Below are 26,220 nucleotides of genomic sequence, written 5' to 3' on the forward strand. Positions count from 1 at the left end.
TCCCAGGGAATGTTTTAGTTATCCCTGTCACCTATTGACAGACACCCCCCCATCCCAATCAGGGAGGGACTTACCTATCCATGTCCTCCATTTTGACCCCCACAACCCACCCCAACCAGGGGTTTCCCTATCCCTGACCCCTATTTGGCCCCCCACACCAATTAAGGGTAATACGGAGGGGGTGGGGTTTGGTGGGTGGTGTTGTAGAGGGTAGTATGTAGGTGGTTTGTGGGTCCTGGGCGAGCGGTGTTGTAGAGTCAGGGTAATATGGAGGTGGTTAGGGGTGTCGAGGTGGGATTTCTGTGTGTGTTGGGGTGGGTGGGGTGGATTGGGGAAGGTGGAATGGTGGGCCTGTTCTTGAGTCGGACTGGTGTATGCTAGTGGCGGAATCCAGCTGGTAGGATCGGTGGGTGTGGGATCGATGGGGGGGAGATCCATGGGGTGGGGTGGGGGAGTGTGGATTGGTGTGTTCTCCGGGGGGGTTGGTCCGGCAGGATAGGCTGGGTGGGATCCATGGGGTGGGGTTGTGGAGAGGTATAGGCCTCTTCTGCAGGCGGCCTGGTCCCCGGGGGGGGAGCGGGATCGGCGGTGGCGGGATCGGTGAGGTAGAGTGGGGAGTGACTGGGGGAGACGGGATCGGTGGCGGTGTAATCCGTGGGGTGGGGAGCGGAGGGGATTGTGGATCGGTGCGATATTGGGGGGGGTGTCCGACGGGATCGGCTGGGCGGGATCCGTGGGGTGGGGGGTTGTGGAGAGGTGTAGGCCTCTTGTGGAGATGGCCTGGTTCCTGGGGGTGGCGGGATCGTTGTCGGCGCAATTGGCAGGGTGGGGGGAATGGCTGGGGGCAGTGGGATCGCCGGTAGCGTGCTCCGCGGGGGGGGGGAGTGCCGGGGGGCGGGGTGTTAGGTTCCCAGGTGATGTAGGGGGCGCTGTTGAGCTCTGTGAAAATATATGAGGTTTGTCACAAAGAGGTATTTTTTGAATTTCCAGACAGATAGGAAGATCCCACAGGGAGCCTTACCAAGAGAGGCCACGATCCCACGATTCTCCTCCATGACGTCCTTATGCAGAGCTCTCTGGTCAGGATCCAGCAACACCCACTCCTCCTCCGTGAAACGAACAGCGACATCTTCAAAGAACACTGGACCCTGAAAGAAAAAGGGAAATGTCCTCCTCTGAGACAGCAGAAATATGATCTGCTACACAATGCTCTGTTCTTGCCTTCCTCTTAATGACTGTGTTGTTTCAATAGTATTCCTTTGCTGCACATTTTAATTATGGGTACCTATTTTAAGGCTTTAATGGAATTCTCTTCTTCTGCATTTTAACTATGGGTATTCATGTTTGTGCAAATACGGTAGGTTTTCCAAGTCATTCTGTCTACGCAAGCATTCCAGTTTAAACAATGGAAGGATCCACTTTCTCCTCTCCTCATGTCCTGTTCTGGGGACGTTCCCTCCCAATGCCCTAGAGCCAAATTCAAGGGGTTCATGGGGGCATGGAGAGAGGGAGGAATGGGGGGCCACTATGTGTTCTCATTTGTCCACTGCTTAGAAGCCTATTTTAGCATTCAATGATCAATATAGATAGTAAATAAGCCTAGTTTGGAATGTCATCTGTCATGGATGATCTAACTGAAATTCCTGCAATGCAGGGGGTTGGACTTGATGACCCTTGGGGTCCCTATCAACTCTAGTTCACAGCTGGAGTTTACTCTATCAGCAAGAACACAATATTTAGAGACTTGGCTCTGTGGGTCTGTCAGTTTGCATTGCCTATCAATTAATGGACTAATTTCTAGGTGGACGTTTAGGTGGTTCTGTTATCTCTTCTGTCAAGGTGATGCTGACTATAAGAAGAGGCCAGAAGGAGCCTGGGTTTCACTTTATCTTTCTATATTTCTATCTCTCTTCCTTCTGGTAATAATAATAATAATAATAATAATAATAATAATAATAATAATAATTTATTATTTATAACCCGATCATCTGGCTGAGTTTCCGCAGCCACTCTGGGAGGCTCCCAATCGAGTATTAATCAATACAGCATTAAATATTAAAAACTTCCCTAAACAGGGCTGCCTTCAGATGTCTTTTAAAAATTGGATACCTGCATATTTCCTTGACATCTGATTGAAGGGTGCTCCACCAAGAAGGCCCTGTGTCTGGCTCCCTGTAACCTCAACTTCTCACAATGAGGGAACCGCCAGAAGGCCCTCGGCGCTGGATCTCAGTGTCCAGGCTGAATGGTGGGGGTGGAGACGCTCCTTCAGGTATACAGGACCGAGGCCGTTTAGGGCTTTAAAGGTCAACACCAACACTTTGAATTGTGCTCGGTAACGTACTGGGAGCCAGTGTAGATCTCTCAGGACTGGTGTTATGTGTTCCTGGCGGCTGCTCCCAGTCACCAGTGTGGCTGCCGCATTCTGGATTAATTGCAGTTTCCGGGTCACCTTCAAAGGTAGCCCCACGTAGAGCGCATTTCAGTAGTCCAAGTGAGAGATAATTAGAGCATGCACCCCTCTGGCGAGACAGTCCGTGGGCAGTGAGGGTCTCAGCCTGCGTACCAGATGGAGCCGGTAGACAGCTGCCCTGGACACAGAATTGACCTGCGCCTCCATGGACACCTGTGAGTCCAAAATGACTCCCAGACTGCGCACCTGGTCCTTCAAGGGCAGTTATCCCATTCAGGACCAGTGAGTCCTCCACACCTGCCCGCCTCCTGTCCCCCAAGAACAGTACTTCTGTCTTGTCAGGATTCAGCCTCAATCCATTAGCTGCCATCCATCCTTCAACTGCCTCCTGACACTAAGACAGGACCTTCACCGCCTTCACTGGTTCTGGGTATCATCCGCATACTGATGAACACCCAGCCAGTGGCTTTATATATATATATTAAAAAGCATGGGGGAGAGAATGGAACCCTGAGGCACCCAAGTGAGAACCCAGGGGTCTGAACACTCATCCCCCACCACTACGTTCTGGCCCCGGACCTAGAGAAAAGGGGTGTTCTGTACATAGTATGTGTTAAGGTTAAGGTTTAGTGTTAAGGTTAAGACTTATAATACGTTTAGGTAAGTCAGCTTCTGACACCTCTTCTTCTGAGCCTTCTCCCTCTTCTCCCTCTGACCACTCATCCTTCTTCCACCTCCACTCCTTCAGCTCTGAGCCATCTTCCCTTCCTGGTTCCCCGGCTGCTTCCTCCCACCATTCCTCTGTGCCCAACCAGTCCATGACATTGCTCCATCCCTCGGCCTCTGTCCCCACAAGGCAGCTTCCCCTGACCTGATCTGGTTCCACAGCTGCTGTTTCCCTTCTGCCCCCATGAAAATGTGAATAAGGAAGTCTTGCCAGCATCATTCTGTCACCTGTAAGAGAAAAAAAAGCCTTTGAGAAAGCCTTGGAGGTTTGTGCCCATTTCATGTTTGTTATGCAGAAATACATCTCCCCTCCTCTGCACCCTTGTTCCCAACAGCCCCCCCCCAAAAAAACCCAAGATGAAAAGAACCCTCAGATTAGTTGGAAAACCAACAGAATGAGACCAAATGGAGACAAGCCACCTTCCTCCTTACCCAGCGGCCTCTTTCTGGTGTCCAACGGAGGCCTCTCTGCCTCACAGGAATCCATGTCCATTTCTGCAAAATGATCCTTTTCCTGAAAGAGCAACAAGGATTAAAAAGAGAGAATGAATGGCAAAAAATATTTGAAAGAGAATGACAAAGATAAAACATTGAGGGTGTTAGATCTCATTCCACAGATACTTTCCCAGAAAAAGGAAGGGCCATCAGTGGAGCATTTTTGGATGTTCTCTGTCCTGTTTGGAGCCCCTTGGAAGAATCCAGAGGAAAGTCTCTCTCACCTGCTTGCTCTCTTCCTGCTTTCTCTCCTCTGCCTGACTCAGGAGGAAACCTTCGGCCAGGGCCACCGCCTGGGAACTGGTCTCCGCTCCGCATTCCCTCACCCAGCTCTCCATCTCCAGGGGAAGGACAGCCAGGAACTGCTCCAAGATCACCAGGTCCAGCATCTCAGCTTTCGTGTGCCTTTCTGGTTTCAGCCATTGATGGTAAAGGTGGTAGAGTCGGCTGCAAACCTCTCGGGGTCCTTTGGCCTCCTGGAAGCAGAACTGCCTCAACTGCTGGCTCTGCACCTCTGAGCGGAGGGTGTCCTCCTCACCCAGGATCTTCTGCACAGAGTTTTCCCAGAATCCCCCACTGCTCCCAGTTTGGATGGCATGGCCTCTTCCTGCTCCAGGGCCAGCTGAGTCTTGCTCATCCATCTTGCTCTCAGGAAGCCTCTGAGAGATTGGAAGGAACACTTTGCTCTTCTGCCAAGTTCTGCCTGTCTGAATGAGAAGCTTTAGCAAATCCTACAAAACAAATACTGTATTCTGTTACAAAAGTTGTAGAATATCAGGAGAAGAAAAAGGTTCCCTGAGCAAGCATGGATGAGTCTGGCTGGGAACCAGTGTAGGACTACACCACAGCCCAGACTCTGACCTATCTTTCTATAAAGGAGGAGGAGGAGGAGGAGATGTAAGCCTCTAGCCCTCCTTGAAGGGAGATTGTGGAAATGTGGAGGCAAGTGAAGGGAATTCTGTGAGATGAATCAGCCTGCTGTCTCCTTCCTTCCAGTCAATGCATGAAGTCAGAACTGATTGACAAGGGAGTCATTGGTGCCTAGTGAAAAAGGACTAGGTCTGTTGAGTCGGAATCTCCTTTCTTGTACCTTGAAGCCATGGGTTTGAATCCTACCCCCAAAGCTGGAGAAAACAAGCCTGCTCCCTCTTCCATGGGACATGGCTCTCCTCTCTCCTCTGGGTCTCCTCTTTTCCAGCTCCTCCCACCCTTCCTCCTAAAGCTTGGCTTGATCTGCCAATAAGGGGGCGGTAGAAGCATCAACAAGGGACACAGGTGGTGCTGTGGGTTAAACCACAGAGCCTAGGGCTTGCTGATCAGAAGGTCGGCGGTTGGAATCCCCACGATGGGGTGAGCTCCCGTTGCTCGGTCCCAGCTCCTGCCAACCTAACACTTCGGAAGCACATCAAAGTGCAGGGAGATAAATAGGCACCACCCCAGCGGGAAGGTAAACGGTGTTTCCATGTGCTGCTCTGGTTCGCCAGAAGCGGCTTAGTCATGCTGGCCACATGACCTGGAAGCTGTACGCTGACTCCCTCGGCCAGTAAAGCGAGATGAGCGCCGCAACCCAAGAGTCGGTCACGACTGGTCCTAATGGTCAGGGGTCCCTTTACCTTTACCTTTAGAAGCATCCAGAAAGAAGAGAAAGGAAGAGGTTTTTGAGCAACCTTTCCTACATGTTTCCTCTCTTGTAGAATGACGCTGGACCACGTCACACAGAGCAAAAGTCCTACTGATAACCTGATTTAAAGAAGCTAGTTTTCTATCTGCTAGATTTCCCAGGGGGCTCTGAATAACCTCCCCCCCCCTCCGCACCGAGCGAAGCTTACCTGGGGCAGCTGCCACCCACCTGATTCGGCATGCCCCCCCCCCCGGCCAGGTAAGGAGAATGCACAATGGAGTGAAGGCCAAGAAAAGAGGCTGAGAAGGGGGGGGGCAGGCCTCTTGGCTTTTCCTTCCATCCGGGTTCAGGGGAGAATGGAGAGGGTGGGGGGGGGGCCCTGCCGGGTGGGGCTTGTTTTGGGGAAGCTCTGATCTCACGGAAGGAGACAGTTCCTCCGCCCTCGCCCCTCCCTGGCAGGACCCCCTCCCCCCAGTCTCCCCCCACGAGCCCCCCTCCCTCCCTGCATCCCTGCGACCCCCCCTTCTCCGCACTGCACCCTCTGGGGGGGAGGAAGAAGAGACTCACCAGATCCCCGTGGAGGAAGGAGGGCGAAGCAGCATTTGCAGGAGAGGAAAGCAGGAAGAGGAGGGAGGGGCTTTTCGTCTGGAGGACCTGGCCCCTCCCCCGTGACTTCCTGTCTTCTCTAGGAATGCAGCTCAGTTCCCTTTAACCCTTGCAAAGCCGAGTCCGCCCTGCTCAGCCCTCTTGCACAATCCCAGAGATGCTTTTCTTGGAGGGAGGGGACCCTCTTGGTTGGTCTCTGATCCGCTCCCTCCCTTGGCTCCCTCCCTTTACTTTTGACACAGCCCAGCTTCCTTCAGGGCTTCATACTTTGCTCCGTGAGCCCTGAGGGGCCACTTTTCCTCGCTTCCCCCCCTCTCTCTGAGGGATTTTCCTTTGTATGCCAGACCCAGGGGATCCTCTCAGCCTTTGCCACGGACTGGGGAATCTCCTTTTCCTAGAAGATCTCTCCCTCCTGACTGGAAGGAGACCCCAGAAGGAGAAGGAGAAGAGCGTCTTCCCACAGCTTCTCCTTCCACATTAACTCCCGCCTGAATACTCTCTCCAGACCCTCAACAAGGTCTCCCCCTCCAAGCTGTGAGGCTCCTTCCTCTGGCTCTAGAGATATTCTCCTCACAGAGGATCAGAGCCACTTCTCCTTCCCTCCAAACTTCTCCTCATCCCCATCTTCTTCTCCCAACCTTCCCTCTCCCCCATCTCAAAATCCAGCCCTTTCTAAAAATCCCCTCAGAAACGGCTCCCTTTATTCTCCCTCCAAAAGTGCGGGCTCCACCCCTCTCTTCAGCGGTAGCCAATCAGAGAGAGGCTAAGGACTCGGGGAATCTCCTTTTCCTAGGAGATCTCTCCCCTCCTGACTGGAAGGAGACCCCAGAAGGAGAAGAGCGTCTTCCCACAGCTTCTCCCTCCAGCTTCACTCCCGCCTGAATACTCTCTCCAGACCCTCAACAAGGTCTCCCCCTTCAAGCTGTGAGGCTCCTTCCTCTGGCTCTAGAGATATTCTCCTCACAGAGGATCAGAGCCCCTTCTACCTCCCTCCCTCCCTCTCCTCATCCCCATCTTCTCCCCAGGGCCGTCTTAAGCATATCCAGCGCCATGGTGCGAAGATCCCTCCGGCGCCCCCCCTTTTCCCAGAGTTTTTGACCTTTTTAGGGAGCAGACACCACACTTTCATATTATCTCTGCTTGGGGAAAGAAAACAGGAAACATAAACAAACTGTTTTTTTGTGTGCCGAGGTCCCCAAACCACCCCTCAAAGTAAAACACACACCACACATACAAGCCTGCGATTTACACATGGTTTACAAGCCATAAGGAACACCATTTCAGATAAAATCACAGCGGACTTTGCTACCAAACTCTGCCACTTTGTCCTTACCCACAACCACTTCAAATTTGGTGGTGACCTGTTCCTCCAGATCAGCGGCACAGCCATGGGCACCCGCATGGCCCCACAGTATGCCAACATCTTCATGGCAGATTTAGAACAACGTTTCCTAATCTCCTACCCACTCTTGTACCTGTGATACATTGACGATATTTTTATTATCTGGACACATGGACAACAGACCCTGGAAACCTTCCACCAGACATTCAATGACTTTCACCCCACCATCAACCTAACAATGAACCAATCTATGCAAGAAATACATTTTTGGACACTACTATAAAAATACAGCATGGACGTATAGACACCACCTTATACAGAAAACCAACTGACCGACAAACATATCTACATGCTTCTAGCTACCATCCCAAACATACCAAACAATCCATCGTATACAGCCAGGCCTTACGTTACAACCGCATCTGTTCCAACTCTACAGACAGAGAATCTCACCTAAGAGATCTACAGCAAACATTTTTAGAACTAAAATATCCACCTGATGAAGTTAAACAACAGATCAACAGAGCCAGACTGATACCTAGGGAGAACCTGCTGCAAGACAGACCCAAAAAAGAAAATAACAGAACACCACTAGTAATCACATACAGCTCCCAAGTTAAAACAGTACAACGCATCATCAGAGATCTACAACCTCTCCTAGACAATGACAGCTCTCTTTCTCAAGCTCTGGGAGGAAGACCTTTCATTGACAGCCACCCAATCTTAAACAACTCCTCACCCACAATAACACAACCACCAGGAGGGCATGCCAGGATCTGGGAGAAAGTAGGAGGGCAGTGGAATGGGGGGGGGCAGAAAGCAACCCACCCTTTGTTGTAGCAGGGAACTCACTTGCCACACCAGAAAAAGCAGCCTGCCAGCGCCGGGCAGGCGCTTAACCACAGTAATTGCAAAGCCAATAAACTGTTTACTGAGAAAGCAACAAATTGCTGAACCTTTGTACGTCACTCGGGCCCCGGGCAGGACACACCACAACTGCTGCTTCCCAAGGGAGGCGGCAGGACATAGGTAAACTGTGGAACTCCCTCCCACTGGAGGCAGAAGCGGCCACCAACTCGGACAGCTTTAGAAGAGCATTGGGCAGATTTGTGGAGGGTAAGGCTTCTCAGTGGCTAGTGGTAACCGTGGCTCTGCTCTGCCTCCACAGTCGGAAGGGGCAATGCTTCCGAAGACCAGTTGGGGGAAACCACAGGAATATTTTAAAACCTACCGTAGATATTTTAAAACCTATCTGAAACTTGAGGTGCTGTCTTCCTTGCCCCAAGCTTAAGCAGCAGAGACTAAATTTAATAATACTGTGCTCCCAAGACTTCCTCTGTCTTTTAAACAATTTCATGGTAATATTTTGGAGCTTTATGGCAATGTGAGTGCCAGGCAATATGAGTGCCTGGAGGTGGTTGGAGGATGGATAGCGGCTAACAGATTGAGATTGAATCCCGACAAGACAGAAGTACTGTTTGTGGGGGACAGGAGGCGGGCAGGTGTGGAGGACTCCCTGGTTCTGAATGGGGTAACTGTGCCCCTGAATGATCAGGTGCGCAGCCTGGGAGTCATTTTGGACTCACAGCTGTCCATGGAGGCACAGGTCAATTCTGTGTCCAGGGCAGCTGTCTATCAGCTCCATCTGGTACGCAGGCTGAGACCCTACCTGCCTGCAGACTGTCTAGCAAGAGTGGTGCATGCTCTAGCTATCTCTTGCTTGGACTACTGCAATGCTGTGGGGCTACCTTTGAAGTTGACTTGGAAAGTACAACTAATCCAGAATGCGGCAGATAGACTGGTGACTGGGAGCGGCCGCCGAGACCACATAACACCGGTCCTGAAAGACCTACATTGGCTACCAGTACGTTTCCGAGCACAATTCAAAGTGTTGGTGCTGACCTTTAAAGCCCTAAACGGCTTTGGTCCAGTATACCTGAAGGAGTGTCTCCTCCCCCATCGCTCTGCCCGGACACTGAGGTCCAGCGCCGAGGGCCTTCTGGCGATTCCCTCATTGCAAGAAGCCAAGTTACAGGGAACCAGGCAGAGGGCCTTCTCGGTAGTGGCACCCACCCTGTGGAATGCCCTCCCATCAGATGTCAAAGAGAACAACAATTACCAGACCTTTAGAAGGCATCTCAAGGCAGCCCTGTTTAGGGAAGCTTTTGATGTTTGATGGATTTTTGTATTTTAATATTTTGTTGGAAGCCGCCCAGAGTGGCTGGGGGAACCTGGCCAGATGGTGGGCGGGGTATAAATAATAAAATTATTATTATTATTATTATTATTATTATTATTATTATTATTATTATTATTACTAATTAATCTTGCAATAAACTTACTTTGTATGGAGTTAATAAAAATAAAAAACTTTGTATGGAGTTAAATACCATTGGTACAGGATTTTCTAAAGTTTTATCACTAAGCTACCTATCGCCCTGTGATAACTTAGTGACAGAACTTATAATTTGACTACATAAGTCTCAAGTTCACTTTCTAGCTAAGGCAGCCCAGTCAGATGGACAGGGTGACAATAAAAACAAATATTATTATTACAGGAGGTGGGGAAACAGTTCAGTCCAAGATTGTGGAGAGCTGCTGCCTTTGGAGTTAGCTGGGCCATTGGACCACTCTTCCCCAACCGGATGCCGCCCACATGTTTTTGAATGCAAGTCCTGGCTGCCTCAGCTGGCACAAATGCACTGTCAGGGGATGATGGGAGTTTCAGGCCAGGGCACCAGGCTGGGTATATAATGTAACTTTTGTGTGCTCACGTTCAGATTCGGGCACTTCCTGGTCTTTGAAGGGGAGGGGCTCACACAAGGTGGCCTTAGTTGGCCTACCTCCTTCTTCCCACAGTCGCTGTTGCCCATCCACTTGCCCTCTGTTTCTGGACGCAATCGGCAGAACCTTCCAGAGGGACTGGTGTTGGCTATTCTGTCTCCTGATGCTTAATCTGGTGGGTGCCAGGCTGCGGCTGGTGGGCGGGCGGCTGGCGGGCAGGTACCGCGGCCCGGCGCCCCTGGCGGTCCGGCGCCCTGGTGCATTGCGCCACCGAGCCTTGCCCTAGAGCCGACCCTGCTTCTCCCAACCTTCCCTCTCCCCCATCACAAAATCCAGCCCTTTGTAAAAAAAATCCGCTCAGAAACAGCTCCCTTTATTCTCCCTCCAAAAGTGCTGGCTCCACCCCCCTCTGGGTAGCCAATCAGAGAGAGGCTCCCGCCCTCTGGTGGAAATGTGAGGCACTGCACCCCGGACTCTGCTCTGCCTCTCCTGTCCGTCACAGCAGCCAGCTGCCCCGGCAGGCGTCGCCATCTCCCCACCGCTTGAGCGGTCCTCCATTGTCTCCAGAGACGGACGGATGAGGAGAGAGCCATTCAGGGGCCACAGGAAAGGGACATGGGGACCTACAGAGGCAAAATGGAGCGGGGCAGCATTGCTGAAATGATGCCTACCACACCCCCAAAGATTGAGGGTTGGGGGTCTCTCTCTCTCTTCTTCCTTCTCAAATTAGCTGTCAACCCCCCCCCTTTTTGGCTGGAAATTCCCTTATTCCAGTGCCGTTTCCCGCTGCTATCCTGTTAGATATACCATAGACTGTCCCCGGGGCAGGTGAGGCTGCTGCTGATCCCTTATTTTCAAATAGGAAAGTTGACAGCTATGCTTCTCAATATCAGTTATTTCTACCTAGAAAATTGGGGAAAAGCAGCAAGTCGGTGCAGGTTTTTTGGGGGGTTTGTGTGTGAGATCCGTAAGCTGAGTGTGGTATGATTTCACAGCAATAAATATGACACACTTTTATAGCAAAGTGAACTAATATTGGAAACAATGCGGATGCAGTCAAGAAGGATTTTTCTTTGGTCCTTTATTCAGCCTCACCTGAATAAACACATGACGTGGGTGGGTAGATATTCTGATTCAATTCATATGACCCAAGCATTGCAACAATAATTGATTCTACATAGAGCAAGCCATCTTGGGAAGTGTGTGTGTGTAAGGAAGAGGTCTTGTTTTTAGAGCACAAAAATGAGGTTTTATTTTTACACAGCAAAGGACATGCTCACTGGAGTTTGGAGAGAGACGCGGGTGGTGCTGTGGTTTAATCACAGAGCTTAGGGCTCTTGAACCTCTCTGCAGGTGTTGATCAGAATTGCACACATAGCACCGCTTTGTTGCAAAGGCATGCACAGTGTTTTCAGCTTCTTCTGCACCCCCCCTCCTGGGCACAAGGCAACCGCCCCCCCTTCACAGCTTTTCCTTTCTCTCTCAACCTCTCATCCTGTTCATCCTGTAATCTGCCCGTACATATTCAATATCAATCTGGTTTGCAGGCATGGCTTCCAAAGCAAGAGAAAGGGTCTCATAGCTGGGGTCTAAAGAACTCAGCAAAATGTAAACTTTCTGCTGCTCTGTGAAGGGAATCTGTAGTTGCCTCAAATGGTTGAATAACGACAACATCTGGGATATATGCTGTTTCACACAGCCACCCGGTTGCAAACGTAAATCAAACTCCATTCCTTAGTTATGACAGGTGTTTCCATGAAATACTTTTGACACAGCCCAGCTTCCTTCACGGCTTCATACTTTGCTCCGCGAGCGAGGGGCCACTTTTCCTCACTTCCTCTCACTCTGATGTATTTTCCTTTGTATGCCAGACCAAGGGGATCCTCTCAGCCCTTGCCACGGACTCAGGAATCTCCTTTTCCTATAAGCTCTTCCCCCTCCTGAGTGGAAGGAGACCCCAGAAGGAGAAGAGCATCTTCCCACAACTTCTCCCTCCAGATTAACTGCCGTCTGAATACTCTTTCCAGACCCTCAACATGGTCTTCCTATCTCAGCTATGAATGTTACTACAGGATTACCGTAGCTGGCTGACTTCATGGGATTAAAACCTTGCTCCTTCAAAGTATGAGAGTTCAAAACTGTGATAAAAAGTAAAGAAGAACAAAAGGAAAAATGTATTGTGGTTCTCAAAGGATAAGAGGACACCAGGTGGACAATAAAGGAGAAATAAAATAAAATAAATTTTCCTGCTCCAGAGGGTAGGACACAAATCAATGGCTTCAAGTTAAAAAAGAAGACTCTGACTAAACATGCAGAAGAACTTTTTGACAGCAAGAGCTCTTAGTGGATTGGACTCCCTTGGAAGTGCTGGAACTTCCATCTATTGAGGTTTTCAAGTGAAGTTGGATGGCCATCTGTCATGGATGCTTTACTTGCTATTCCTGCATCACATGGGGTGGACTAGATGACATCAGGGATCACTTCCAGCTCCACAAATCTTCGATTCCATGATTCTCCCCTGTATGAATTCTTTGATGGGTTTTGAGATTGGCCTTTTCCTTGAAGCTCTTTCCACATTCCAAGCAATTATATGGTTTCTCCCGTGTGTGAATTCTCTGATGCTTAGTGAGATTGGAGCTCATAGTGAAGCTTTTCCCACATTCCACACACTGATAGGGTTTCTCCCCTGTATGAATTCTGTGATGGGAAGTGAGTGAGTAGCTATGACTGAAGCTCTTTCCACATTCCACACACTGATAGGGTTTCTCCCCTGTATGAATTTTGTGATGGGAAGTGAGAGAGGAGCTCGTACTGAAGCTCTTTCCACACTCCACACACTTATAGGGTTTCTCCCCTGTATGAATTCTCTGGTGCTTAGTGAGAACGGAGCTAAAACTGAAGCTCTTTCCACATTCCACACACTGATAGGGTTTCTCCCCTGTATGAATTCTCTGATGCTTAGTGAGATCGGAGCTCGTACTGAAGCTCTTTCCACATTCCACACACTGATAGGGTTTCTCCCCAGTATGAATTCTCTGATGCTTAGTGAGATCGGAGCTATGACTGAAGCTCTTTCCACATTCCACACACTGATAGGGTTTCTCCCCAGTATGAATTCTCTGATGCTTGGTGAGATCGGAGCTATCAGCGAAGCTCTTCCCACATTCCACACACTGATAGGGTTTCTCCCCTGTATGAATTATTTGGTGCGAAGTGAGATGGGAGCTCCTCCTGAAGCTCTTTCCACATTCCACACACTGATAGGGTTTATCCCCTGTATGAATTCTTTGATGGGAAGTGAGAGAGGAGCTATGACTGAAGCTCTTTCCACATTCCACACACTGATAGGGTTTCTCCCCTGTATGAATTCTCTGATGGGAAGTGAGATCGGAGCTATCAACGAAGCTCTTCCCACATTCCACACACTGATAGGGTTTCTCCCCTGTATGAATTATTTGGTGCGAAGTGAGATGGGAGCTCTTCCTGAAGCTCTTTCCACATTCCACACACTGATAGGGTTTCTCCCCTGTATGAATTCTGTGATGGGAAGTGAGAGAGGAGCTATGACTGAAGCTCTTTCCACATTCCACACACTGATAGGGTTTCTCCCCAGTATGAATTCTCTGATGCTTAGTGAGATCGGAGCTATCAGCGAAGCTCTTCCCACATTCCACACACTGATAGGGTTTCTCCCCTGTATGAATTTTGTGATGGGAAGTGAGAGAGGAGCTCGTACTGAAGCTCTTTCCACATTCCACATACTGATAGGGTTTCTCCCCTATGTGAATTCTTTGATGGGAAGTGGAATGGGAGCTCTGACTGCAGCTCTTTCCACACTCCAAATTTTTACAGATTTTGTCATGGTCATCCTTGTTTATGATTTCCAATTCTTCACTCTCTGCAATGGAGAAAAAAGTGATTAGAAGCTCAGGAACAAATGGAGCCCCCAATTATGGAATAAAGCTCATTAAATTTGTTGTAGAGGTAGAACTGAAGGCAATTGGCTGTGTGTTCGTTACCTTTGTTATTTGTAATAAATGAATGTATTTATTATTGAATTCTAATGGATTAATGAATGTTGCTTTGTTTGATGTAAGTTATTCATTTTAAATTTTTTGTACTTTTTACGTTGGATTAGATTGTTATTGTTACGGTTTCATGTTTATACAGAAACACCTTGGGTTATGTAAACTTCATCTTATGAAAGCGGCAAATCCAGAAGTATTGGACCAAGTTTTGCTGCGTATCGGACCAAGTTTAGCTGCGTATCGAACCAGGTTTCGCCGTGTGCATGCGCAGAAACTAGGTTGAGAAAACCTCAGGATTTGGCCGGACCTCTGGAACAGATCCTGCTCGCAACCAGAGGTACCACTGTATATGTGTTGGAAGCTTCCCAGATTGCCTGGGACAACCCAGCCAGATGGCCAGGGTATAAATAAAAATTATTATTATTACTATTATTATCACTTCTACTACTACCTGAGATTCAATAAGCCTGGCTCTTCTCTGGGGCAGATGTTGTTTGGTCCAGTCATGGCATCCCCTCCATCTCCAATGTCAGTCGTCTCTTTGGTCAACCCAAGACTGACAGGAGCAAAAACAAAAACAAAAAACCTGACAGAAGCTACTTATCTTTCCTAACAACTCTGAAGCTAACATTTAAGATGACCTGGGCAGTTCAGACGACCAAGCATATCATGGTATAAAAAGGCAGAATTGGAGGAAGATTGTTGACAGAAAAAAACTGTACAGTGGTACCTCGCAAGATGAAATTAATTCGTTCTACGAGTCATTTTGTATTGCGAACATTTTGTCTTGCAAAGCGCGGTTTACCATAGGAATGCATTGAAAGTTAATTATTGCGTTCCTATTGGTGTTGCCTCCACACACACACTCTCGAGTTCTAGCCTGCGCTGCAGGACAACCATAAAAAACCCCTGAAGCACCCCCTGAGGGGGCTGATCCTGGCCGCTTCTCATCTGATCAGCAGCCCGGGATCGGCCCCCTCAGTGCCGCCGCCTCCGCGCGCTTGCTGCTTGCTGCAACGGCAGTGGGTGGCAGCGGATCCCCAAACGGCATGGTCGTCTTGCGAAGCACGGCCATATCAAACTTTGTTTTGCGAGATGCCTCCCACAACACAAAACTCTTTCGTATTACTGTAATTTACTGTTTATTGTGGGGGTGTTAGGTTCCCAGGTGTTGTAGGGGGCGCTGTTGAGCTCTGTAAAAATATCTGAGGTTCGTCACATAGCGGTATTTTTTGAATTTCCAGGCAGATATGACCACCCCACAGGGAGCCTTACCAAGAGAGGCCACGATCCCACAATTCTCCTCCATGACGTCCTTATGCAGAGCTCTCTGGTCAGGATCCAGCAACGCCCACTCCTCCTCCGTGAAATGAACAGCGACATCTTCAAAGCACACTGGACCCTGAAAGAAAAAGGGAAATGTCCTCCTCTGAGACAGCAGAAATATGATCTGCTACACAATGCTCTGTTGTTTCCTTCCTGTAAATTGTTGTGTTGTTTCAATAGGATTGCTTTGCTGCACATTTTAATTATGGATGATTCTTTTCTTCTGCATTTTAATTTTGGGTACCTATTTTAACGCTGTAATTATTCTGTGTTTTGACTATGGGTATTTGTCATTGTGCAAATACACAATACACATTGTGCAAATACACAAGCATTCCAGTTTGCCTGATGGAAGGATCCACTTTCTCCTCTCCTCATGTCCTGTTCTGGGGAGTTCCCTCCCAATGCCCTAGAGTCAAATTCAAGGGGTTCATGGGGGCATGGAGAGGGGGAGGAATGGGGGGCAGGCCCCATTTTGCAGTGGATGGGGCTGGTTTGGTGAATCCAGGCCACTATTTGTTCTCATTTGTCCACTGCTTAGAAACCAATTTTAGCATTCAGTGTTCAATCTAGAAATAATATAAGCCTATTTTGGATGGCCATCTGTCTTGGATGATCTAGCAGAGATTCCTGCCATGCAGGGGGTCTCCTGGCTCTGAGAGACAAGCAGGGAGGGTGGCTTCTGGCAGAAGGAGATGGAGCCACCGGTATCTCCTCCTTCTCCTGACTCACCTCTGCCTCTCGACCTCCCTCCTCCCACTCACTTCCTTCCTCTTCTGCCTCTGATTCTGGACTGCATTCTGCCACAGAGTCTCCCAGATCACTAAGCCCTGTTAGCCCTTCAGCTTCTGACACCTCCTCTTCCCAGGCTTCTCCCTCTGACCGCTCATCTTTCTTCCACCTCCACTCCTTGGGCTCTAAGAAGTATTCCGTTCCCAGTTCCCCGGCTGCCTCCTCCCACCATTCCTCTGTGCCCAACCAGTCCAAGACATTGCTCCAGCCCTCGGCCTCTGTCCCCACAAGGCAGCTTCCCCTGACCTCATCTCGTTCCACAGCCGCTGCTTCCCTTCTGCTCCCATGAAAAGATGGATCAGGAGGTCTTGCCAGCATCATTCTGTCACCTGCAAAAGAAAAAAGGTAAGCAGGATTTCAGGAGTCCCTGCTTCTCTCGCAGGTGAAACAGGGCATCTCTAACTACAGATGGGCCTTTGAGAAAGCCTGACCTGCTGAGAACATTTGGATGTTTGTGCCCATTTCACATGTTAGTTGTGCAGAAATACATCTCCCCTCCTATGGACCCTTGGTCCCAACAAGATGGAATGTACCCTCAAATGAATTGGAAAAGCAACAGAATGAGACCAAACAGAGAAAAACCACCTTCCTCCTACCCAGTGGCCTCTCTCTGGTGTCCAACGGAAGCCTCTCTGCCTCACAGGAATCCAGGTCCATTTCTGCAAAATGATCCTTTTCCTGAAAAAGAAACAAGGATTCAAAACAGAGAACGGGGAGAAAGATAAGAAAGAGAATGACAAAGACAGAAGCTTTAAGGGTGTTAGATCTAATTCCATGGATGCCTTCCCAGAAATAGGATGGGCCATCAGTAAAGCATTATGGGATGCTCTCCATCCTGCATCAAACCGAAGCATACTTAAACCGAGGTATGACTGTAATAAAATTAAAGCAAACAGAATATTAAGGGTGTTAGAGCTCATTCCATGGATGCCTTCCCAGAAAAAGGATGGGCCATAAGTAGAGCATTATGGGATGCAGGGGTGTTCCCAGGATCAAAACTGGGGGGGGGGCTGCTAGTGGAGAAGGCGTGCGGGGACACGCCAGCCTGGGTGGAGGCAGGCAGCGCCCACTCAGCATTCTAATCTCCTCTCCTGGGCACGCGGGGGAAAGAAACAAAAGTGGACGGCGGCACAGCCTCGTTTGCCGTCGGCCCATCCTCCTCGCTCGCTCTCAGGCAGCTTAAGAAGGGCCCGGCCAAGCAGGTCCTTTTCAGTACCAGAATGGCTCCCCAGAGACGTGGGCGAAGGCGGCCTTTTAGCAGCTGAGGGAAAAGCCCCTGAGAGGCAGTGCGCTGCTCCGGCAGCATCTCCAACTCTTGAGATCCCTCATTCCCCCTCGCCTTGTGGGCTTCCCAGCTGCCTCACGGCAGAGGAGATGTTTTGTTTTGGAGGGTGGGGGTAGAAGGGACGGGAGAAGAGGGGAGCTAATTTTGTTTCGTTTCATGACTTTATAACCATTTAATTTTTTTTTGCTTCTAGGGGGGAGGCGATCGCTGGGTACGCCCATGATGGGAAGTTCTCTGTCCTGTTTGGAGCCCCTTGGGAGTATCCAGAGGAAAGTCTCTCTCACCTGCTTTCTCTCCTCTGCCTGACTCAGGAGGAAACCTTCGGCCAGGGCCACTGCCTGGGAACTGGTCTCCGCTCCGCATTTCCTCACCCAGCTCTCCATCTCCGGGGGAAGGACAGCCAGGAACTGCTCCAAGATCACCAGGTCCAGCATCTCAGCTTTCGTGTGCCTTTCTGGCTTCAGCCATTGACGACAGAGGTGGTAGAGTCGGCTGCAAATCTCTCGGGGTCCTTTGGCCTCCTGGCAGCAGAACCGCCTCAACTTCTGGCTCTGCACCTCTGAGCGGAGGGTGTCCTCCTCACCTAGGATCTTCTGCACAGAGTTTTCCCAGAATCCCCCACTGCTCCCAGTTTGGATGCCATGGCCTCTTCCTGCTCCAGGGCCAACTAGGTCTTGTTCATCCATCTGTAGTCTCAGGAAGCCTCTGAGAGATCAGAAGGTACCCTTTGGTCTACTGCCAAGTTCTGCCTGTGATGAGAGGTGCTAGGAAATCATACAAAGCAAATATATTTTTTTGTTTCAGAATTTTTAGTTCAGGGGAATAAAATGGTTTTCTGAACAAGCATGGATGAGTCTTGCTAGGAACCAGGGCTAGACTGGACCACAGCCCAAACAATGAAATATTTTCTTTAAAAAGGAGGAGGAGGAGGAGGAGACTTTGGTCATTAGAACTGACTGAAAAGGGAGTGATTTGTATCTTGTGAAAAATGGATGCTTGGCTCTAGTGGGGGTCCTCACCCGGGGGTCCTCAGGAGTTGCTCCCCACCCCCACTCCCCTTCTTCTGTCTCTTTTTCTTGCACTTGCACTCTCTGCCGCTCCCAAGTCAGAATCCTGGGGTGGAGTCACTTTTTCTTTGCTCTGAGGGCCAGGTATGCATTTGGCCAACCCCCTGAGGGCCAAGTGGGTGGATCCAAAGACATCTCCCTTGAAATTTAGGCCGGCAATTTTATTATCATCATCATCATCGTCATCATTATTAACACAGCCATGGATGCCAAGGTCCCTGGAGGCTCAGCGAGTAGCAGCGCCCATTTCTGGCTCCTCGGCTGGTTTTCCAGCAACAATCCCTTTGGGACAGAGAGGATGTGGTCCTGGGATGCCATGCTCTGGGTGCGAGGGGATTGCTGCAGTGGCCTCCGTCTGGAGCTGCCCTTGGAGAAACTGGGAAACTGGTTTGCAATGCAGCAGCCAGACTACGGGCTGGGATCCCTCTCTTCATTCCTGGCCTTTCTCCCCCACCTTTTTTGGGGGGGGTGGGCTAGTCCTCCTCCTCGTCCAGCTTTGGAAAACCATTTGCACATGTTTCCTCTGTTGTGCAATGACGCTGAGCGACGTCACACAGAGTTAAAGTCCCAGGGACTCCTTTGTTTGAAGAAGGGAGATTTGGTGGGAGTTTGGGATCCTCTGAGCTGCAGCCCTGGGACCCCCCCCCCCGTCTCCCTACCATACCCTCTGGAGGGAGGGAGGGAGGGAAGGAGGGAGAGAGAGAGAGAGAGAGAGAGAGAGGAGAAGAGAGACTCACCCGATCATCCCAGGAGGGAGGGGACAGCGATGCAGCCCTTGCAGGAGAGACACCAAAGCAGGAAAGGAGGGGCCTTGGCTCTGGAGGACCTGTCCTCTCTAGGAAGGCAGCTCGCTTCCCTTTAACCCTTGCAAAGCCGAGGGCGTCCAGCTCAACTCTCTCTCACTTTGCAGAACCTCAGCTTATTATTTTCAATGGATATAGGGGGGCAGCTCCCCCCCTGACTAGGCCTATGGGAAGAGATGCTTTTTTGGGGAGGGGGATTTTGTCTCTTGGTTGGCTGTGAGCATCTCCCTCCCTTGGCCAGAAAGTTTAACAAAAATCGCTCGCCTGCCTGGCCTGATCAACACACGCGTCGTGGAACCTAGAAATCCTATGCCCGCTCACCAAGCGACTGCCCATTTGCCACAGCAACAGCCAATCGACAGCAGCCCTTGATGCAGACACCAATCAACAACAAGCCCCAATTTTTGAGATGAATTCATTTTTTTGGGGGGGGGGAATCTCGTCTTATACATGGAAAAGTATAATACCGTATATACAAATAATGGCTCACTGAATGTCTAGCAAACAGCTGAGGCTGCCCTGAACAAAAGCAGAACAAATAAACCTGATCTGTACTTTTTTGTGATAATTTTTATTTGGTTTTACAAATATTAGTTTATAACAATCCAAGTTACATATCCATATTTAGAGATTTCTCCACATTTCTGGACTTCCCACCTTCCCTTCCATGGGTCCTATTGTATACCCTCTTAACTGCGAGTTTTTCCACAATCTTGTCCAAAATGTATCTTTCCATCTTGTCCAAAATTACATTACATTACAAGTGTTATTAGAATCCTGCTGGTGTTTTCATCTTGTTGTAGGAAAAATACCCCCCCCCCCGTTCATTCTTCTTATAATACCTAGGTTCACTATCAAAGGGGGGATCTTGGAGGGTTGACCCAACGCAACACATATGCAGCCTCCTCTGGCAAGGGAATTCAGGATCAAATCAAAGAACAGCTATCACCTTCATAATGACTGTGAAACTTCTCTTTGTCCTGTGGAATGTAACAGGGAGGGGGTGAGAAGAGGCCAGGAGCAGCTGGCCAGGTACTCAAATTTCTACCTCTGAACCCCTCCTTTCTGTGATGTATCAATGACATATTAGTGAAATATTAGTAATGTATCTTTAGGGGTGTACCTTTAGGGGTGTACCTTGGTGGTGGGATGCTAATAAAAAGGGAAGACCCCCTTTGTTCTTGCTTCACCTTGTTGCAGGTGGGGCCCTGTCGCGACAGTATTTTCTTTAATAAAGGCCAGGCCAAGCCTACTGGCTGCTATTTTGCTCTGATATTCTTGGCTAGAGTCTTGTTTTGTTCAAGGGAGCCCTCAGATTTTCCGTTAACAATCTGTTTACAGTGATCTCCTAGGTAAATGGTATTTTTAAAAATCCCCATTCTTTATTGAAATTTAGGTCCCCAAAACCCTATTAGGTCCCCAAAACCCTATTTGCAGACCTCGAAGTTCCAAGTGGAGGTTCGGATCAAAGCAAAGCTTGCCATTCTTTGCAATTCTCTCCAATGCATTCCTCAGCAACACCTGATGGAAGAGCCGAGACCTGGGAAAACTCTGCCATTCTTGAAACAGTCCTGAGCTGCCCTGAAGCAGAGCATCTGGGCCTTTTCCAAACTCCTGGGGAGCAGCCTCTCCCCCGCCAATTTGGAGCTCTCCTGCAAGATAAAAAGCTGACTGAGCCTGCACCGCTACTGTGGAGAGAAGGGGAGCAGCAGGGTCATAGGATCATAGAATTGTGGAGTTGGAAGGTCCCCCAAGGGTCATCTAGTCCAACCCCCCACAATGCAGGAATCCCATCCAGCCTCTGTTCGGAAACCTCCACGGAAGGAGAGTCCAACCGTCAAGCAGCTCCTACCCTCAGAAAGTCCTTCCTGATGTTTGGTTGATGGTTTCACAATATAAGTGGTCCCTTGGTTCTCACACTTAATCCGTTCCAGAAGTCCGTTCCAAAACCAAAGCATTCCAAAACCAAGGCGCGCTTTCCCATAGAAAGTAATGCAAAACGGATTAATCCGTTCCAGACTTTTAATAACAATCCCCCAAACAGCAATTTAACATGAATTTTTATACCTGACAAGACTATTGATCCATAAAATGAAAGCAATAAACAATGTACTGCGGTCCCACAATCAATCAGTGGCTGATCTGTGTTCCACACAGTTTCACACACACACACACACACACACACACACACACACAGCCACTAAAACGCAAAATAAATAGCAAAACCAGACAGACCTCAGCGTTACACTCCAAACTGAAGTATGGCACTCAAATTGGAAGCGTAAATAAAGTTTGCAGACCAGAACACTTCCTTCTGGGTTTGCAGTGTTTGGGTTCCAAGGTGTTTGAGAACCAAGGTGCCACTGTATTCTCCCTGCTGTTAATGATCATGATTTAGATGTGCAAATCCTCTTTCAACTTCTTTGACTGGAGATGCGTTTCCCCCGTTTCTGGACATGGTGCAAATGCCCCCCCCCCTCCCACGGGCAGATCAACTTTACAAGCCTCCCTGCATTTATTCCTGCATCGCAGGGGGTTGGACTAGATAGCCCTCGGTGTCCCTTTCAGCTCTACAATTCCATGATCCCAGAAAAGTCAGGCCAGGCAGCAGGGCAGCAGCTCAGGGTGGGAGATGGGAGGCAGCTGTGGCCAACAATCTGTCTGTGGGGCATCCCTCCCTTTGGTGGGGCATCTCTTCCCTGGGGGAGCCCATGGGAGCAGGTGGCCAGGTTCCTCCTCTCCCAGCAAGGGACCTCCTCCTGCTGCTGCTGCTCCTGGCCAAGGGGGAGGCTGCGGAAGCCGAGAGTCATTATCCGGATGCTGTCTGCAGATGAAGCCACAAGGGAAGCTTCAAGAGCTGGAGAAGTGGGGGCTGAAGACTCCCTTGCTTCCTCACCAGCTGGGGTGGAGGAGAGGAGAAGTCCTCTGCTCAGTTGCAGCTGAAGACGTCAGAGGATCACCAAGGCCCTGCAGAAGCTCATCCATCCAGGAGAAGGAGGACCTGCCTGGTGAGGCAGTGCTAGCCAGTCCTTCCTCACTGCTTTATCGCTTGGAGAACAAGGAATTTCATTTTGCCCTCAAAATTAACTACTAAAACTGAACCAATGAATGGAAGCTGATTGGGCAGTTGAGGGGGGTGGGTCTGCTTAGCCTGGAGGAGGCTGAGAGATGGCATGAGAACCATCTTCAGATATCTGAAGGGCCGTCACATGGAAGATGGAGCAAGCTTGCTTTCTTCTGCTCCAGATGGGAAGACCCAAATCAACAGATCAAAATGGCAATAGAGGAGATTCCAACTAAACTTTAAGAAGGGCAAGAGCTGTTTGACAGTGGAACAGACTCCCTCGGAAGCTGGTGGTCTCTCCTTCCTTGGAGGTTGGATGGCCGCAAGTCAGGGATTCTGCAGCTGTGATTCCTGCATTGCAGGGGGCTGGACTCAATGTCTCTTCGGAATCCTTTCCATCTCTACAATTCGATGGAATCCAACTTGTGAACCATCAGGCTGAGGACGGAACGGACTGAGGCCGTTCTTTCCATTCCGCCAACCTGTCTAGTTCCTTCCATTCTGCCTTCCCTCTTCCAGACTCCACCTCGGTGGGTTGTGATCTCATGGAGACAACCAAGACACTCCAGGTTGCTGAACCCTCCTCTGCCAACCACAGTGCCTTCCACCCGTCTTCGTTCATCCTTCTTGGCATCCCGGGCCTGGAGGCCTACCACGGCTGGATTGCCCTCCTCTTCTGCCTGATGTACGTCGTGGCCCTTTTGGGCAACTCTTGCTTGCTGTACATCATCGCCACCGAGCGCAGCCTCCACCAGCCCATGTACCTCTTCCTGGCCCTGCTGTCCCTGGCAGACCTGGCCTTGTCCTCCTCCACCGTGCCCAAAACCCTGAGCGTCCTCCTCTCCCTCTCCAAGGAGATCTCCTTCCAGGCCTGCCTGGCCCAGATGTTCTTCACCCACGTCAGCTTCATCGCAGAGTCCACCATCCTGCTCGCCATGGCCTTTGACCGCTACGTCGCCATCTGCCGGCCCCTGCGCTACGCCGCCATCCTCACCCGCCCCGCCATCGTGAGGGTCGGGCTGGCCGCTCTCGCCAGGGGCTTCTGCGTGATGCTCCCCACGGTCTTCCTCCTTCAGAGGCTGCCATACTGTGGGCACCGGGAGATGCCTCACTCTTACTGCGAGCACATGGGCGTCGCTCGCATGGCCTGTGCAGACATCGGCGTCAACATCTGGTATGGCTTGGCGACCACCCTTTTGTCTCCCGGTCTGGATGTGGTCCTCATTGCCATCTCCTACACCCTGATCCTCAGGGCGGTTTTCCGCCTCCCATCCAAGGATGCCCGTCTCAAAGCCATCGGGACATGTGGCTCCCACCTGTGTGTCATAATCTTGTTCTACACCCCTGCCTTCTTCTCTTTCTTTGCCCACCGTTTTAGCCACGGCACCATCCCCCAGCACCTTCTCATTCTCCTGGCCAACATCTACCAGCTCCTCCCTCCTGTCCTGAACCCCGTGGTCTATGCGGTCAAGACCAAATGCATCCGGGAGAGGCTGGCTCAGGCCCTTTGGAAAGCGGGGAAGGGGTGCTGAGCTTGGGGTCCCTGGAAGGGCGGGGCTCTGTTTTGCTTGCTTGTTTTATTCATTCCTTGGAAGCATTGCAGGGAGTGGACCAGGGGGAGATGAGGTGTTGGGCACTGTGTTCAGTTGAGAAAGGATATTGACCAGCTGGGAGGTGTGCAGTGGAGGGCAACCAAGATGATTGAGGGTCTGGAAGTCTTATGAAGAACAGTTCAAGAAGCTGTGTAAGTTTAGCCTGGAGGTGAGAGGATGACCATTTTCTTAAGGGCTTTTGCATGGAACATGGAGCGAGTTTGGCTTGAATATTTTCAATTAAAGGCAAACTTTGAGAAAGATAAAAGATCAAAAGGGTTTGAAAACAAGGTAACAAGATTTGAAAAGGAAATACTTAACAGTGAAGGGAGAATACTTTCAAAAATGTACAGGCTTCTAGGTAAATCTGAAACAGAACGGAATAGTAAAAATAAGTACATGCGCAAATGGGAACAAGATCTGGGTTATGAAATAGATATAGGTGACTGGAAAGAATTCTGGGAGAAGAATATAAACTTTACAGCCTGTTACAGTTTAAGAGAGAATTACATGAAACCACTATTGCTGGTACCTGACCCCAGACAGGTTAGCTAAAATAAATAAAGATTCGAATAACAAATGCTGGAGGCGCCAGAACACAATTGGCACATGGTTCCACATGTGGTGGACTTGCCCAGGAATCCAAAAGTTTTGGGAAATGGTGCATGCAGAAACTCAAAAATTGATAAAAATATCATTCGTTAAAAAAGCAGAGTCTTATCTCTTAGGAATTATAGGCGGTGATATTCCACAGGATAAAGTTAACATCTTTTTATATGCATCAACGGCCGCTAGGATAACAATTGCCAAAATCTGGAAAGATACGTCCACACCAACAAAGGGGGAATGTTACAGGTAGGTAGCCGTGTTGGTCTGAGTCGAAGCAAAATAAAAAAAATTCCTTCAGTAGCACCTTAAAGACCAACTAAGTTTATATTTTGGTATGAGCTTTCGTGTGCATGCACACTTCTTCAGAAACCCAGGGGGGAATGGTTAAATAAACCATTCCAGGGGGAATGGTTAAATAAAGTATGTGAATACCTAGAGTTGGCGAAACTTTTCTTTTCTTTTTTCTTTGTTTCTCTTCCTTTATTGTTTATCTTAATTTTCTTTTTCTTTTTCTTTATGTTTATTATTTCATATTTCAATTCTTTAAAGTGTATATATTATCTATTTCCTACTTCATACACAGTTATATTATCTACATATATATCATTTATGTGTATGTATTCGTAATGTAAATAGTGTATGATTTTTCAAATGTAATTTTACGATGTACAGTATAAATCATTGTTGAAATAAATAAAAACTATTTAAAAAAAATCCAAACCGTTCCTGTTTGCACCATTTGCGAAGCCAGTTGTTCCCTTCCCCTATTTTGCCCTCTCTCCCTTGTCAATAATAATATTTATTATATTTTTAAATAAAAAAATAGATTTTTATTATTTATGGAATTAGGGGGACCTGGCTACGCCAATGCCCAGGGATGCTTTTTTGGGGGGGGGCTCTCGGTTGGGCCCAAAGCACCTCTCTCCCTTGTCCAGGTTTTATTGCTATGGCCGATGGCTGACGCAGAGAGATTCCTTCCTTCCTTCCACCCTCCCCCCTTCCACCTCTGTGCAGATGTGGGCCAGGGCAGCCCAGAGCAGAGGGGTCTCTGCAGAGGGCAGGGAGGGTGGCTGGGCTGCCATTCTTCCACGGGAGGTTTCGAACTCTTCTCCTCCCTGGCCCCTCTGGCCAACTCTCCCTTGGGTGCCCCCCAGTGTCATTCCCTGCTGGATCCAATGAGATGGGGCACATTAAGGCAAGCCCTGCTTCTTTGGCCAAGGACTCCCCACACAAATTCTTCCTTGCAAATTCAGCTAGATTTATTGTATTTTTAATAGTTTGTTGGACATCACCCAGAGTGGCTGGGTTTCCCCAGCCAGATGGGCAGGGTATAAATAATTTATTATTATTAGTAGTAGTAGTACAGCAAAGAAAAAGCGATTCAATAGAGGGGACCCACCTCAGGGTCCATCCATTGAACAAATGTCTACGATTTCCCACAGGCTACTTTGTGGGGCGTCTTGTGTGAGGGCAACTGTGATTCAGGGAGCCCCAGGCAGGAGTTAATCAGACAAGGAAAGTTTTATTTACAAAAAAGAGAGAGTGGTGAAACAAAGTAGTGTCAGGAGATCTGTCCTTTCAGGTAGAAGTTAACTTATTACTTAAGGTAAATGTCACAGGATTGAACATGGTTCTACAGGCACAGCTTCTCTCAAACTCCCTCCTCT

At 49.3% G+C, this 26,220-nt stretch overlaps 5 protein-coding genes across 6 annotated transcripts in view; 2 read left to right on the forward strand and 3 right to left on the reverse strand.

The window, feature by feature from the left end:
* The window catches only part of LOC132592062 (uncharacterized), a 295,543-nt gene extending 289,821 nt beyond the window's left edge, over window positions 1–5,722 (reverse strand). Inside the window, 2 exon segments of the mRNA XM_088668975.1 lie at window positions 3,872–4,365; window positions 5,464–5,722. Coding sequence (XP_088525101.1) covers window positions 3,872–4,365; window positions 5,464–5,595 — 626 coding nt within the window. The 5' untranslated portion in view covers window positions 5,596–5,722.
* Window positions 1–26,220, forward strand: part of LOC148686099 (uncharacterized) — a 580,325-nt gene that overhangs the window by 131,005 nt on the left and 423,100 nt on the right. The window lies entirely within an intron of this gene.
* LOC118078482 (uncharacterized) overlaps window positions 11,052–26,220 on the reverse strand; it is a 31,334-nt gene continuing 16,165 nt past the window's right edge. Inside the window, exon 8 of the mRNA XM_088668977.1 lies at window positions 11,052–13,823. Within this exon, the coding sequence (XP_088525103.1) occupies window positions 12,465–13,823 (1,359 nt within the window). The 3' untranslated portion in view covers window positions 11,052–12,464. The remainder of the gene's footprint in view (window positions 13,824–26,220) is intronic.
* LOC148686101 (zinc finger protein 202-like) lies at window positions 15,141–19,575 on the reverse strand. 2 transcript variants are annotated; one of them, XM_060274070.2, is made up of 5 exons: window positions 19,223–19,575; window positions 17,703–18,182; window positions 16,730–16,811; window positions 16,380–16,462; window positions 15,141–15,417 (listed from the first exon to the last, which is right to left on the reverse strand). In XM_060274070.2, the coding sequence occupies exons 2-5, from the start codon at window positions 18,102–18,104 to the stop codon at window positions 15,172–15,174; spliced, it is 813 nt and encodes a 270-aa protein (XP_060130053.2). In that variant the 5' UTR covers window positions 18,105–18,182; window positions 19,223–19,575; the 3' UTR covers window positions 15,141–15,171. The 2 variants fall into 2 exon arrangements, with proteins under 2 accessions (XP_060130053.2, XP_060130055.2); XM_060274072.2 differs by having other exon boundaries at window positions 17,703–18,167; window positions 19,223–19,508.
* LOC118085038 (olfactory receptor 52D1-like) lies at window positions 22,919–23,884 on the forward strand. The gene has a single exon (XM_035115294.2). The coding sequence runs from the start codon at window positions 23,036–23,038 to the stop codon at window positions 23,882–23,884; it is 849 nt and encodes a 282-aa protein (XP_034971185.1). The 5' UTR covers window positions 22,919–23,035.

Source organism: Zootoca vivipara, chromosome 4 (genome assembly GCF_965207765.1).
Source record: "Zootoca vivipara chromosome 4, rZooViv2.hap1.1, whole genome shotgun sequence".
Taxonomy (NCBI): Eukaryota; Metazoa; Chordata; class Lepidosauria; order Squamata; family Lacertidae; genus Zootoca; species Zootoca vivipara.